At 40.7% G+C, this 12863-nt stretch overlaps 1 protein-coding gene across 14 annotated transcripts in view; it reads right to left on the bottom strand.

Moving 5' to 3' along the window:
• citb (citron rho-interacting serine/threonine kinase b) overlaps nucleotides 1–12863 on the bottom strand; it is a 73537-nt gene that overhangs the window by 39239 nt on the left and 21435 nt on the right. For all 14 annotated transcript variants that reach the window (XM_075468234.1, XM_075468236.1, XM_075468245.1 and 11 more), the window contains 6 exons: nucleotides 10044–10139; nucleotides 9677–9793; nucleotides 9364–9473; nucleotides 9004–9178; nucleotides 6574–6771; nucleotides 6413–6466 (listed from right to left, as the gene is read on the bottom strand). In XM_075468234.1, the coding sequence (XP_075324349.1) occupies nucleotides 6413–6466; nucleotides 6574–6771; nucleotides 9004–9178; nucleotides 9364–9473; nucleotides 9677–9793; nucleotides 10044–10139 (750 nt within the window). The remainder of the gene's footprint in view (nucleotides 1–6412; nucleotides 6467–6573; nucleotides 6772–9003; nucleotides 9179–9363; nucleotides 9474–9676; nucleotides 9794–10043; nucleotides 10140–12863) is intronic.

Here is a 12863-nt window from a genome sequence, read left to right as displayed (position 1 = left end):
TAAAGCAACCCAACCCAGACATGATGATGGGGGACATACTGTCTCCAACAAGAGATTTTATGGCCACAGTCAGAGATTTGCTAAAAAAACTCAGAGGATTTGATCTCAACTTTCTCAGACCAGTTGAATGGGGGTTTTGTTTATCAACAGAACCAATAGGGCATAGACTTCAGCCCCTCCAAGGGTTGTTAGTCAAGTTGTATCGACCCTCCTTGCTCCCCTTCAGTTAAGTGTCTCAAAATCCTGACAAGTCTCAACAACTGGTTTATTCTCCCTCTCTAGGTCAAGTAGTCATGGTCACAGAGAAGGTATTGGTCCATTTTCAGTTCCTAAAGTTTAAAGTGCACTGGAAAAGAGCAATTTACATACATACATATGAATCATGTACTGTCATAGTGTCAGTGGTGAAAGGTTATGGAGGACGAATGATCGACTGAAGTCTTCATGTCCCAGCCTGAGCTGGGAAACCATAAACTAAACTTGGAAAACAAAAGACTAAATAATAGAACAATCAGACAAAAAAGAACTGAACTATGGAGAAGAAAAATGGTGAAAGTAACTGCAAAGATCTGACAAAGACTGAGAGTAAAGCTGGGCATACACTGTGCGATTTCTGGCCCGATTTCGACAAGATTTTCACTCGTGCGACTATTTTGGAGATCGGGCCGAGTTTTGGCTCAATCGTGCGTCTCGCATCGTGTAGTATACATGGGGTAACGACAAACGATTAAGCCCTCCCGACCACCTCCCGATCGATCGGATGAAAATCAAACTTGTTTGAAATCCTGGTCGCCCCTCGTGAGGCTCTCGCACAGTTGAAGCAGCTGGACGAGCCGATTGACCTCATCCTGTCACACTACGCATGCGCAAACATAGGCACGGAAGAGAAAATTGTCAACAGAAGAAGAAAAAGACAACAGAACAGCATGGCAGCGACCGGCGACTGAGTCCGACGTGTCGTGCAGTGTGAGCAGCCAGATCGTATCAGACCATCGGGTCGTACAGTGTGAGAACAGGAATCGTGAGCTGTGACGTTTTAACCCTTGCGATTCACTCGTACAGTATGAGCAGCAGCTGAATCACGCGATTGAAAAAATCGCACAGTGTATGCCCAGCTTAACAAAGGAGCATATACAACATACTGAGGGGAACTAACGAAAAAGTGACAGCAGCTGTGATGATTTACCAGAGGAAACCAGGTGTGTATGGAAGAGCTGGGGAGAACAGCTCAAGCTCAACTAGGGCGTCACACAAAAGGGACTAAATACCAAAAGAAAATACACAAGGATGTCCCGTTCAGCAGCTGTTGAGCAGCATGATTCTGACTATGAAACCTGACTGCATTTATGTTTGTTGATCTAACCAATAACAAAAGAGGATGAGTTGGAAATGATCACATGGAGAAGGTCCACTCTCTAAGGCCATGGGCATGAGTTTGCTTCCATACAGTTGCCAGAGAAGGTGGAATAAAAGCCATGATTATGTTTAGACCGCAGTGACTGTGTCATAGTGGTTTTTGGTCTTAGTGGTTCACAGTCACACTCGTGATGTATGTTGTCCATCAGTTAAGAGAAATGTCCTACGATACGTAGGACATTTCTCCTACGTCAGAGTTAAGGAGTCAACTTACTGTACTGCACGTGCACACAAAAGCTTCCTGTAGTTTGTGTTACATAAATTATCCACTAATGTGTCTCAGCAAAAACCATGACAACCAAAGCCTACTTTAGCTACAGCTGCAGCCAAATCAGAGCGACAACGTCGTCCCATAATCACAACAACAGCCTTTCGACATCAGCCTGCCATCAGTCTGTGAAAGGGCTGAGTCAAATAACCCCTTTTATTCCTAACTGCAGTGGCACAGACCTTAGAAAACCACAGCTTCTATCTCATTTTGGTTACAACCAGCAGTGATTGTGCTGAGCTTATCCACTTTCATGTCAGGTCTCTAACAACCGAACTTTGTAAAAATATAAAACAAGGAATCCCTTTTGCATAGTGACGGATATTCAATAAGCACTATAAATGAATGTTCATTTTATAATTTACACATATGAAAAATGAACTTTTTATCCGTCTTTGCCCCTCTCCCTGACTTTCAGTATGTAAATATTGGTCAAATCATTGCTCCTCCGCACAGACTAAGCTCGGCTGATGCATTACATGATGCAGATATCTGTGTTAGTGATATAATGCAGTCATCATTTTGGTGTGATGTCAAGGGAACTTGTTTAACCTGGGCAGTATTCAGAGCAGGCTAATCATTTCATCATTGGGAAATAAGAGATATAGACTGATAAGGCTGCCTGTTAAAAGTCCCTTATACTCGGCTCTAATGGGAACATGGATCCCACGCAAAACTTCAATGAGGTAGGGGAAGAAGCAAAGCTTTTATGTACGTAAATTAGCTGTGTCTGCTCTCTGCACTGACTCAGTGCATCTGCTCCCCTTAGGCAGGGGACTGACAGCATCATCTAGATTCTTAAGGCAGGGCAAGAAGTCAAGTTTGGAAGAGATCCTGCAGTGATCTGGCCAGCATCTATATTTACTTTTTTCATCTGTCAATCTAATCTATAGAGCAACGTGAGGATTCAAGGTAAATCACATCTAGAGCTTTGCTTACTCAATTCTGCTGAATACAAATTGCTCAGTTCTATCTGTGGAAGCTGTGGGTGTTCCCTTAGTTAGAAATAACATGTACAGTAAACTGACAATACCAAATCCAGAATTTTTTTCACTGATTAAAAGGAGCAGCATAAGTGTCATGTTGAGTATGAATCCTCCTAAATTGATCATTTTCAATAAGTAACCACTTCTTTGTGGATTATTGGCATGGTGTAAACGCCATTTCTTGAATGGTTTGGAGTTTTTTTTTTTTCTAAAATCCAACATAAACCTAAATCTGTCATTTGTTTGAACATTAATTTAACAAAGTCCAAAGGAACAGATTTTAGTTTACATTTAGAATGAGATACAATCAACATACTCAAAAAGGTTTTCGTCCTAGTAAGACAAAAGTTTATTGAATATACAAGTAATCAGCAAGTTAATTAGTGAGAGGTGAGGGTGTAAGGATTGGATATAAAAGGAGCATCCATCAAAGCCTTTGTCTTTCCATATGACGATGGGTCATGGCTTAACACTTGGTGCCAAACCTCAGAGAGCCAGTGATCAGTTAAATATAGAAAAAATATCTAATTCTCACTGCAATTTAAAGGGTTCAGGTGGCATTTTATGAGAAACACTCTTGTCAGCTTTATCAATACACCGACATTGGCTCACGAGTACCTTGAAAAGCCATTTTCCCTCAACACAGTCCACAAGTGCATCCAGAAATTGATTGATCTATATTAAATTGGAGCTGAATTTCTGTATATGTTACTTGATATGAATTTATTCTAAATAGCCTTGATGTTACTTCTTTTGTGAATAGTGAATTTCACATGTAGGTTGAAACAGTGTCATTAACTGAAACAGAAACAGCTATGCAGGAGGCTTAAACTTCAACACAGCTCTATTAGAAACCAGTGGGACCCAGGTACACCCATCTACTGTCAGGAGAAGTCTGGAAACAAGGCCAAGATATTCAACTATGCATGGAAACACAGGAATTGGGGTACAGAAAAAATGGCAGCAGGTTCTCTGGACTGATTGAAATATTTGGCTGTAGCAGAAGGCTAAATTTGGGGCTGCATTTCTACAAATGGAGTTGGAGATTTGCTCAGGATTAATGGTGAGAAATACAGGCAGATGCTTATCCTTCATGCAGTACCATCGGGGAGGCGTATGATTGGCCCTGAATTTATTCTGCAGAAGGACAATGACCCCAAACATACAGCCAATGTCATTAAGAAATATCTTCAGCGTAAAGAAGAACAAGAAGTCCGGGAAATGCTGGCCCACAGAGCCCTGATCTCAACATCATCAAGTCCGTCTGGGATTACATGAAGAGACGGAAGGATTTGAGGAAGCCTTCATCCACAGAAGATCTGTGGTTAGTTCTCCAAGATGTTTGGAACAACCTACGAGCCGAGCTCCTTTACAAACTGTGTGAGTGTACCTAGAAGAATTGATACTGTTTTAAAGGCAAATGATTTACACACTTAATATTGATTTGATTTATATTTATCTTCTGTTTATTGACTACATTTTGTTAATTGATGAAAGTAAACTATTGACACTTCTAAAACTTTTTTAGTTTTTCTTAGTTTTTCACAGCTGCCTAAAACCTTTGCACAGTGCTGTGTATACAAAGTAGTAGCAAATGCTCCAGAAAGTGGCTTTAGTTTGCTCAGCTCCCAAACATTTAAAACGTGTCAATAAAAGGAAAGGCTGATGTATACAATGTCAAACATGCCTTTAAGTTTTTTGGGTTTTTTTTGGAGTGTGTTGCTGCCACCAAATTCAAGATGTAATGATAAATTCTAAAACAAAGAAATTAGTCGGTGAAGACACTGAAAATAATTCCTTTACACTCAATCTGATAGATAAAGGTTCAAACCAATTAGGAAATTAGAGATTAAAGTTTTAGTTGCATTTTAGAAAACTAACCAACATTATTGGAGGTTTGCACTTCTTAAATTTGCTAAATGTTGGCTTTTAAAGATAAGCTGGAAGAATAGGAAAACTTATCTCTTAAGTTTACATCATTAATTAACCCTTAAAGTGAATATAAATATTTTTGTTCCACGTTTTAATTATACACATAGTTCACCACTTTAGTCTGTTATATTTAGAGCTAATGTTGGAAAATAAAAAGATTTTCATAAATAACGTTACAACAGCACACTATTCAAGTATGTACTGACCTTGTAGTTTATTCAACAGGTAAAAAATTAAATGAATATTTGGACATATTCAGCTAGTTTCATTGTTGTCTGGTTGTCATTGACTATCGTCTGTGGAAAGCTCTGATTTTTTAAAGTCAACCATAGACATGAAAAACAGCATGTTTCAGACTTGGAAACGGATTAATCCTTTCTTTACAGTGAAAACAGCGTTAGTTATACTTAGGAAAATGCATTTTTGTTCATTGCAGTGCCCCACAGAGTCAAATGGTGTGAAAGTTAATGTATCTCAAATTAAGTTTAGTTTTAACAGATCAAAGTGTTGCTGAGATATGACCTGCCTGAGTTTTTACGTGATGCTAAAAGCAGATGATCTGTGCAGGTTTTGACAGCACTGGGAAGAATTGGTGTCCTGTGAAAATGTAAAATTTAAAAAAAGGAGAAATTGATGTGATAAAAAAAAAAATGTTTTGAAAAGTTTGGATATTGTTTAATGGCATGCATTGTGCTTGTAACTTATGTATAAGACTACAATGCTTGAGTTGTCGACAACAAACTGTACTCCACTGAACTATTTCTCATTAAATGTGGCCGGGTACTTTTGTATAATTCTGCTAAAAGATTGCCAAAAGGCCCTGTAAACATCCACCCTAGTAGAGCATCATTTCATGGAAACCTCTCCAGATTTAATGACAGTGACATTTATTGACATTCTGATGTTGCTCCAAAATACTCCACAGGTAGAATAATTGTCAGGCCAACATTATATGTTTTTGCAGGTCAAAAAATAGACTTTCAACAAGCATTTCAAACTCTGCCTGTTGCAGAACTTGGCCGTGTTTGCCTGATAACTTGGCAGCCGAATCTCTGGACTCTGCTTTCTGAACAGTTTGCAAGTGGGAGGATCTCAAAAGTAGGGCAATGGGATAAAGGAGCACTGAGATGCTGTTGGTATTAAATCATATATAAATCTGGTGGCACTCAAATCCCTTAAATAGTTTCTCAAGGCCAACAGGACAGTGTCTTAATCTTCCTAAGGTGTCAAACAATAAAATAAATGTCACTGCTAACAAAAGAAAAGAAAACAGATTGAGTCAGCTTGTGTGGACTGAGATACTGTGTTTCTACATAAACCACAGTTGTTCAAGATAAGGCACCTGACATTATGAAACATAACAAACAAAATGGAAAAAATCCCCAGAATATGAGGCTGCCGAACAATGATAATCAGTTCATGGAAACCAGAATCATCGCGACCTCAATGGTAGCTGATTTTGTTAATTTGTTAATGTGCATAACAATATACTGGAAACAAACAATTTAATTTGCAATAAATTTACCATTTGTGTTGGTAGAGCAACATGTTAGTACCACCGTGAACCAGAGAGGAGCCCTGATCGTTCGTCATGATTCAGATGTACGCAGAGAGAAGTGTAATCAAATAAGAAGGATGTTTTTAAATGAGGCCCAAGAGTGACAGAGACACATATGGGCTGAAACATGGTTACTTTAAGTTCTGCGTGATGATGTGTGATGATTCAACTGGTGTTCACTGCCAGGAGAGATGTCTATTTCTGGAAAGAGTGAAAGAGCAAAAAAAAAAAAAGAGCGCTTGCTCAGCTTACTGCACAGCTGTCTCTGAGGGCATCATACTTGCGTTGTATTTCATCTCTGTGTGCCTGGGAGACATGACAAGAGAGACAGAGGGACAGATATCACTGCCAAAATTACATAGCAACAGCAGTGACATCATCTTCAGCACTTCTTTACTTCATCTCATTCTTACTCTGAGCACAGTGATCTCTTCCTCAGCCTCTGCAGTGGTGTCCTCCAGCTCAGTTTTGGCTTGCTGAAGCTGGCTCTCCAAAGCGTGGCGAGCTGCCTGTAGGCTGCTTATCTGAGATTCGCGCTCTTGCAGCGACAGGGTCAGGTCTGTCACCTGACGCTTGATCTCCAGCTTCTGCTCCTCATGCTCCAGCCCAATCTAAAGAAGAAAACAGATGGGATCAGGAGGAGGAGATAAATGTACTTTTCCGCCCCTCAAGGAGCAGTCAGTGGCATGCTGACATGACACAGCTTTCCATGGAGATGACACAAACTCATAACTGACAACCCTCCTTCTTGTTGTGGAGCTCTATTTTAAAGATAACAAGTAAGATTTCCATTGAAAAACAAAGTCAATACTGGAGAATCAAAATTATTTATCCACTTCCTGTATTACTATAGAAACACAAGATCCCCATCTCACAAGTTCCACTCATGTAGTGTACTTTAGATGTTTGTCACCTTTATTCAAACCCACCTCAACAGACTCAGTATTGTGCAAAAAGTCTTGAGACACCCCTCATTACATCACATATTACCATGAATATGGGAAATGGGCGCAGCTATTTGTTAAAACATGCGCAAACATAAATGGAAATGATGTCTCTAAATTAGTACATGCAGTAACACAGCAACAACCCTCAGAGACTAGCTTTCTGTTATTTCTTTAAGTAGTCTTCAGGAATAGTTCTCAAGGCTTCTTGAAGGACATCCCAAAGCTCTTCTTAGGATGTTGGCTGCCTTTTTTTCCGTTCTTCCATCCATCCATCCATTGTCTGCCGCTTGTCCGGGGATCGGGTCGCGGGGGCAGCAGCTTGAGCAGAGAAGCCCAGACGTCCCTGTCCCCGGCCACTTCCTCCAGCTCTTCTGGGGGGACCCCGAGGCGTTCCCAGGCCAGCCGAGATACATAGTCTCTCCAACATGTCCTGGGTCTTCCCCGGGTTTCCTCCCAGTGGGAGGAGGGCCCGGAACACCTCACCAGGGAGGCGTCCAGGAGGCATCCTAACCAGATGCCCGAGCCACCTCATCTGACTCCTCTCGATGCGGAGGAGCAGCGGTTCTACTCCGAGCCCCTCCCGGATGACCGAGCTTCTCACCCTATCTCTAAGGGAGAGCCCAGACACCCTGCGGAGGAAACTCATTTCGGCCGTTTTTCCGTTCTTATTAAAGATAATTCCACACTGCTTCAATAATGTTGAGGTCCGGGCTCTAGGGAGGATTCATTCCTCCATCAGACCTGTTGCCACTGATTTTCAGTCCACTTCTTGTGTCATTTGGCATAGCTCAGCCTTTTCTCCCTATTTCCCTTCCTTAAGAATGGCTTCTTGACAGCCACCCTTCCATGGAGACCATTTCTGATGAGGCTTGGGACAACAGTAGATGGATCAACTGAAGGTCCAGATGTATCTCTCAGCTCCTGTGTCAGGTCTTTGCTGGATTTTTTCCTCTTTCTTAAGGACATCACTTTCAGATACTGTTCATCTGCTGTAGATAGTTTTTTAGGCCTGACACTTCTTCTTTTGTCCTCCTCTTGTCCAATTTCCTCAAATATTGGACACACTACACACCATGCTGAGATGTGCAAAGTTTTCCGCTACTAGCTCTTAGGGAATCACCTCATTGGAGCAAAAATGCAATTTTTTAAAAATATTATATTGAGTTTTTCTTTGGAAGAGTGATGTGTCTTTGTGACAGGCTACAATGACAAAGTGACTAAACATATAATTTTAAATTGATCTTTGCTTGGTTCTCTATTATGTATCACTGGATAACAGACACTACTTCATCCCTTGAATTAGGAATCTCTTTTATGCTTTAATGGTATGCTTGAATGATTCGTAGATCAGTGTTATTTGACAAAACAAACAAAATAAATTCCTATGAAAATGGTTAGGTACAATGACTTCAGCCAATGTCCAAAGGAAAACTTTCAGACCTTCAGAAAGCCTGGAGAACTATTTCTCAAGACCACTTTAAAAGATTACAAGAATGTCTAGCTGCTTGGAAGCAAAATATAAAGAAATGAGGGGAGGAACAAGACATTGCACAGTACTCTAAATATAATTCAAGATCCCATTTATACACTGCACCTGCATGCCTATGGGGTCATGATGCACTATAATTATTTCCTCGCCATATATTCATGAAAGTAGTTAAATATTTAGTTGTGTTTTTGCTATTTGGAGCCAGAGCAGTAACAAAGGGGTGCAAGGGGGTGCAAGGGGGTGAAATTCTCAAATTTAATTAACATAACCAAATACACTTTGTGTAGATCCTCTGTAACATTTACTGAAAATTATTTGGTATTGACGGACAGTAAGGCGTAGGAAACAAATACTGGGATGGAAAAAGTGGGTGCTGAAGCTTTGCTCCTTTAATAGCATCTCCTCACCTCTCGGAGCCTGGTTTCCAGCTCCAGCACGCGGCTTTTATTGCTTTGCTCTTGCTGACTCATTTTTTCTAAATGCTCCTCCAGTTTGGCATTCTGGGCTTCCAACTTCCCAGCCTGAGACTCCAGGTAGAACTTCTGCTGACGAAGCTCGGAGATCATTTCCTCCTGAGCTTTCCTGACAAGATCAAACACCAACCTCAACACGACATTCAACAGAAGCCAAAGCAACAGATGTATACGATTTATTTTGCAGAAGCTGCATCATTTTTATCCTTCTCTTGCCCTTTGGGGTACAAAATGACAATTAAAATAATTGATTTAGATTCAGTGACTATAAGTGTTTTGTGTGCAGGTACTTACATGTTTTTCTGGGTGTAGATACTGCTGTTGGCTGCCAGTTTGTTGGCCTCAGACAGCTCAGCAATTCTTTGCTCCAGGCTGTTCATCTTTGAGTCCATTGCATTAATGGTCTGAACAGAAACTGCGGACACTATAACTTGTGTTTTAATGAGACATTCAGTTACATCTTCACATATTGGATTTAAATGAGTTCAAATTATGGCTTGATTTTTGTGCTCTGCTATAAGATTATTTCAAACACGAAATCTTTGTCAGTATGATTAATGTTAAAATCGCCTGAGGCGGTGTCGTTTCCAAGCTGGTCAGTTCTTACCGCCTTCTGTTCACTGATGATGCTGCACTTCTCCCGCACCTCCTCCTCATATTTGCTCTGACTGGACTCCAGCATCTCCTTATCAGCCATGTCAGCCTTCATCTGAGCCTCCAGCACCTGTTCAATGCCAGCCAGCCCACAGAACCATAACCAGGATATCACTTAATGGGACAGAGAATGGTGTGAAGATGACATACTGTAGATCTCCCATGCACAGAGCACACCTACAACTGAAACAGTTGAAGCAAGGCCACCAGACACAGCTCAAATCACTTCCTGTAAATTCATCAGGCTTTACGCACCTGTCGGATTACAATGCACAAAAAGTTCTAAAGTTCTGTGTGCTGTATGTATTTGGAAAGTGAACCTTTATCTTGTCTTCATAGAGCTTTTCCTTCTGTTTCAGATGAGTCTCCAACCGCTGGGCAGTGACTTGGGTCTCTCGTAGACTCTCCTCCAGCTCCTACAGAAAAATACAAATGAGATTACTTAGGCTGAAAATACCCAAAAGCACTTCTGAGGAAATGTTTGGCAAAGGGATAAAGCTCTAACTCTAATCACAGTCAGTGATCTTCATAATGTTTTGAAATAAAATTATAGCGAGAGGTTATTTAGCTCAGATGTGAGGGTATTTTGGTTGTGATGGCATCGGTGCGAGATTATCCTTCAAAAAACACACGAATATGATTTTTAGGTCTTTGATACCTGCTTTTATGGTGCAGTGTTATCAAGCCAATGTGCTACTTTGTTTAATGGATAAAACACACTTTCATAAAGTGCATTGAAACATTATTAGCAACTTTTGAGCGTGAAAGAATAGCAGGCTTATCATCAACAACAGCCACTTTAAACTATGCCTTGTCGCTTTTAGGCATTCTTTTCTGGACCTGCTGCAGCAGGAAAAGCAGGTTGGCCTAACCCTTCGCTCCACACCGGGAGCGCGGCATAATTTCAGCTCCCGCCTGCAGTTTAGCCATGGTGACTATTTTTCAGGCACAAGGAATCATTTACTGGTAAAATACACTGTAAAATATGTATTGGTCATCATAATAACCTCATATCAGCATCAACATATCAGTATTTCAAAATTATTAAAAATACAACTTTCTTGTTGTGGTGATGATTGATAAAGATGATAAATGATTTTCAGTTCATTTCAGCAACTGGAAGGGATTACTGTCAAGTCTTCATTTTGGAGTCTTATCAATCAAGGATCGCCCAAAACATAAATTCGTGGTCACTACCAGCTGAACCACAGGAAAAAATACACCCACGCACAATCCCACAGTCCCAGTTTGTCATTCCAACTCAATGTTTCTCAAAGTGGTCTTTAGTGGACATAATTACTTTAACACCTTCTGTCCTCTAGGGTAAAAAATGTCCCCACCTGGTTTGACAGTTATTTAAAGCAAATAGTATAAATTGTCAATCCATTCTGTGTCCAACCCATTAACACCAATTTTTCTCTTTGTTTTTGAATTTAGGGCCAATAGATTTCTTAAATGTTTTGGATACCATTGCTCCTGTCAAGGTTAGAATGGTTAAAAGTGGGCAAAGGGCACCATGGAGGAAAGAAGAGTCGGTCAGGGCACAGAAAAGGGAGTGCCGGAGAGCAGAACGGAAATGGCGCAAGTCAAAGCTCCAGGTTCATTATGAGACTTACAAAGAAAAGCTATGTGTGTTCAACCAGACTTTGCGTAGATCAAGGGAAAGTTATTTTTCTGAAATCATCAAAAACTGCAGTAACAACTCTCGTGTGCTGTTTGCTTCAGTAAACAGATTAACAAACCCTCCAGTTTCACTGGCTTTAGAACTCATTTCTACATCCAAGTGTAATGAGTTTGCAATATTCTTTAATGACAAAGTTCAAGGCATTAAAAATGCAATAATTTCCACAACACAAATAACTACTCTGCAGCCAGCTAGACACCTAGAGCTGACACATTTCATACCTATTACTGACAAAACAGTCAAAGAGATCATCTGCAGTCTGAGTTCATCAACGTGCTGCCTTGATGAGTTGCCCACTAGATTTCTAAAGTCTGTGCTGAGCAGTTTGTTAACACAACTCGCTCATCTAGTCAACATCTCACTCCAGACTGGAACATTTCCAAAGGCCTTAAAAACTGCTGTCATTAAGCCTCTTCTAAAGAAGAGCAATCTTGATGCTACAGTACTGAACAACTACCGGCCCATATCAAACCTGCCATTCTTAGGCAAAGTTCTAGAAAAAGTTGTTACCAACAGCTTAGTGACTTTCTCCTGTCTAACAATGCTTTTGATACTTTCCAATCAGGCTTTAGGCCCCACCACAGCACTGATCAAGGTGACAAACGACATCCACCTGAACACAGATGCAAGTAAAGTCAGTTCTGCTGGACCTGAGTGCTGCTTTTGACACAGTTGACCATGCGATCTTATTACAGAGGTTAGAAGACTGGGAGGGAATCTCTGGTCGTGCTTTAAACTGGTTCAAGTCCTATCTCGAGGACAGGAAGTGTTTTGTTGAAATCGGTAACTGTGTCTCAGACCAAATGGCTATGACCTGTGGGGTTCTCCAGGGGTCAATCCTGGGACCCCTATTGTTCAATTTGTACATGCTTCCATTAGGCCAGCTAATACGCAGCTATAATGTGTCCTACCACAACTATGCAGATGACACTCAGATCTACGTGTCACTGACAGCAGGAGAACACGGGCCTGTAGATACATTGTGTCACTGCATCGAACAGATCAGTGTGTGGATGCAAAACAATTTTCTCCAGCTAAACTCAGACAAAACTCAAATCATTGTCTGTGGCCCACAGAAACAAAGAGAAAGTGTTATCAGTCACCTTGAGACTCTCTCTCTAAAACCTACAGTCCCCTCCAAAAGTATTGGAACAGCAAGGCAAATTCCCTTGTTTTTGTTGTTCACTGAAGACATTTGGGTTTAAGATCAAAAGATGAGTATGAGACAAGAGTTCAGAATGTCAGCTTTTATTTCCTGGTATTTACATCTAGATGCGTTAAACAACTTAGGATATATCACCATTTGTATTACACCACAGCATTTTTTAGGTGAGCAAAAGTAAAGGAACAAATAATCTTAAAGTAAGTAACATTTAATATTTGGTGGCATAACCCTTGATTGCAATAACTGCCTCAAGCCTGCGACCCATCGACATCACCAAACTGTTGCATTCTT

This window comes from Odontesthes bonariensis, chromosome 6, assembly GCF_027942865.1.
Source record: "Odontesthes bonariensis isolate fOdoBon6 chromosome 6, fOdoBon6.hap1, whole genome shotgun sequence".
NCBI classification, from domain to species: Eukaryota; Metazoa; Chordata; class Actinopteri; order Atheriniformes; family Atherinopsidae; genus Odontesthes; species Odontesthes bonariensis.
The sequence above is the reverse complement of the archived record's forward strand: the minus strand, read 5'-3'. Positions and strand labels throughout refer to the sequence as shown.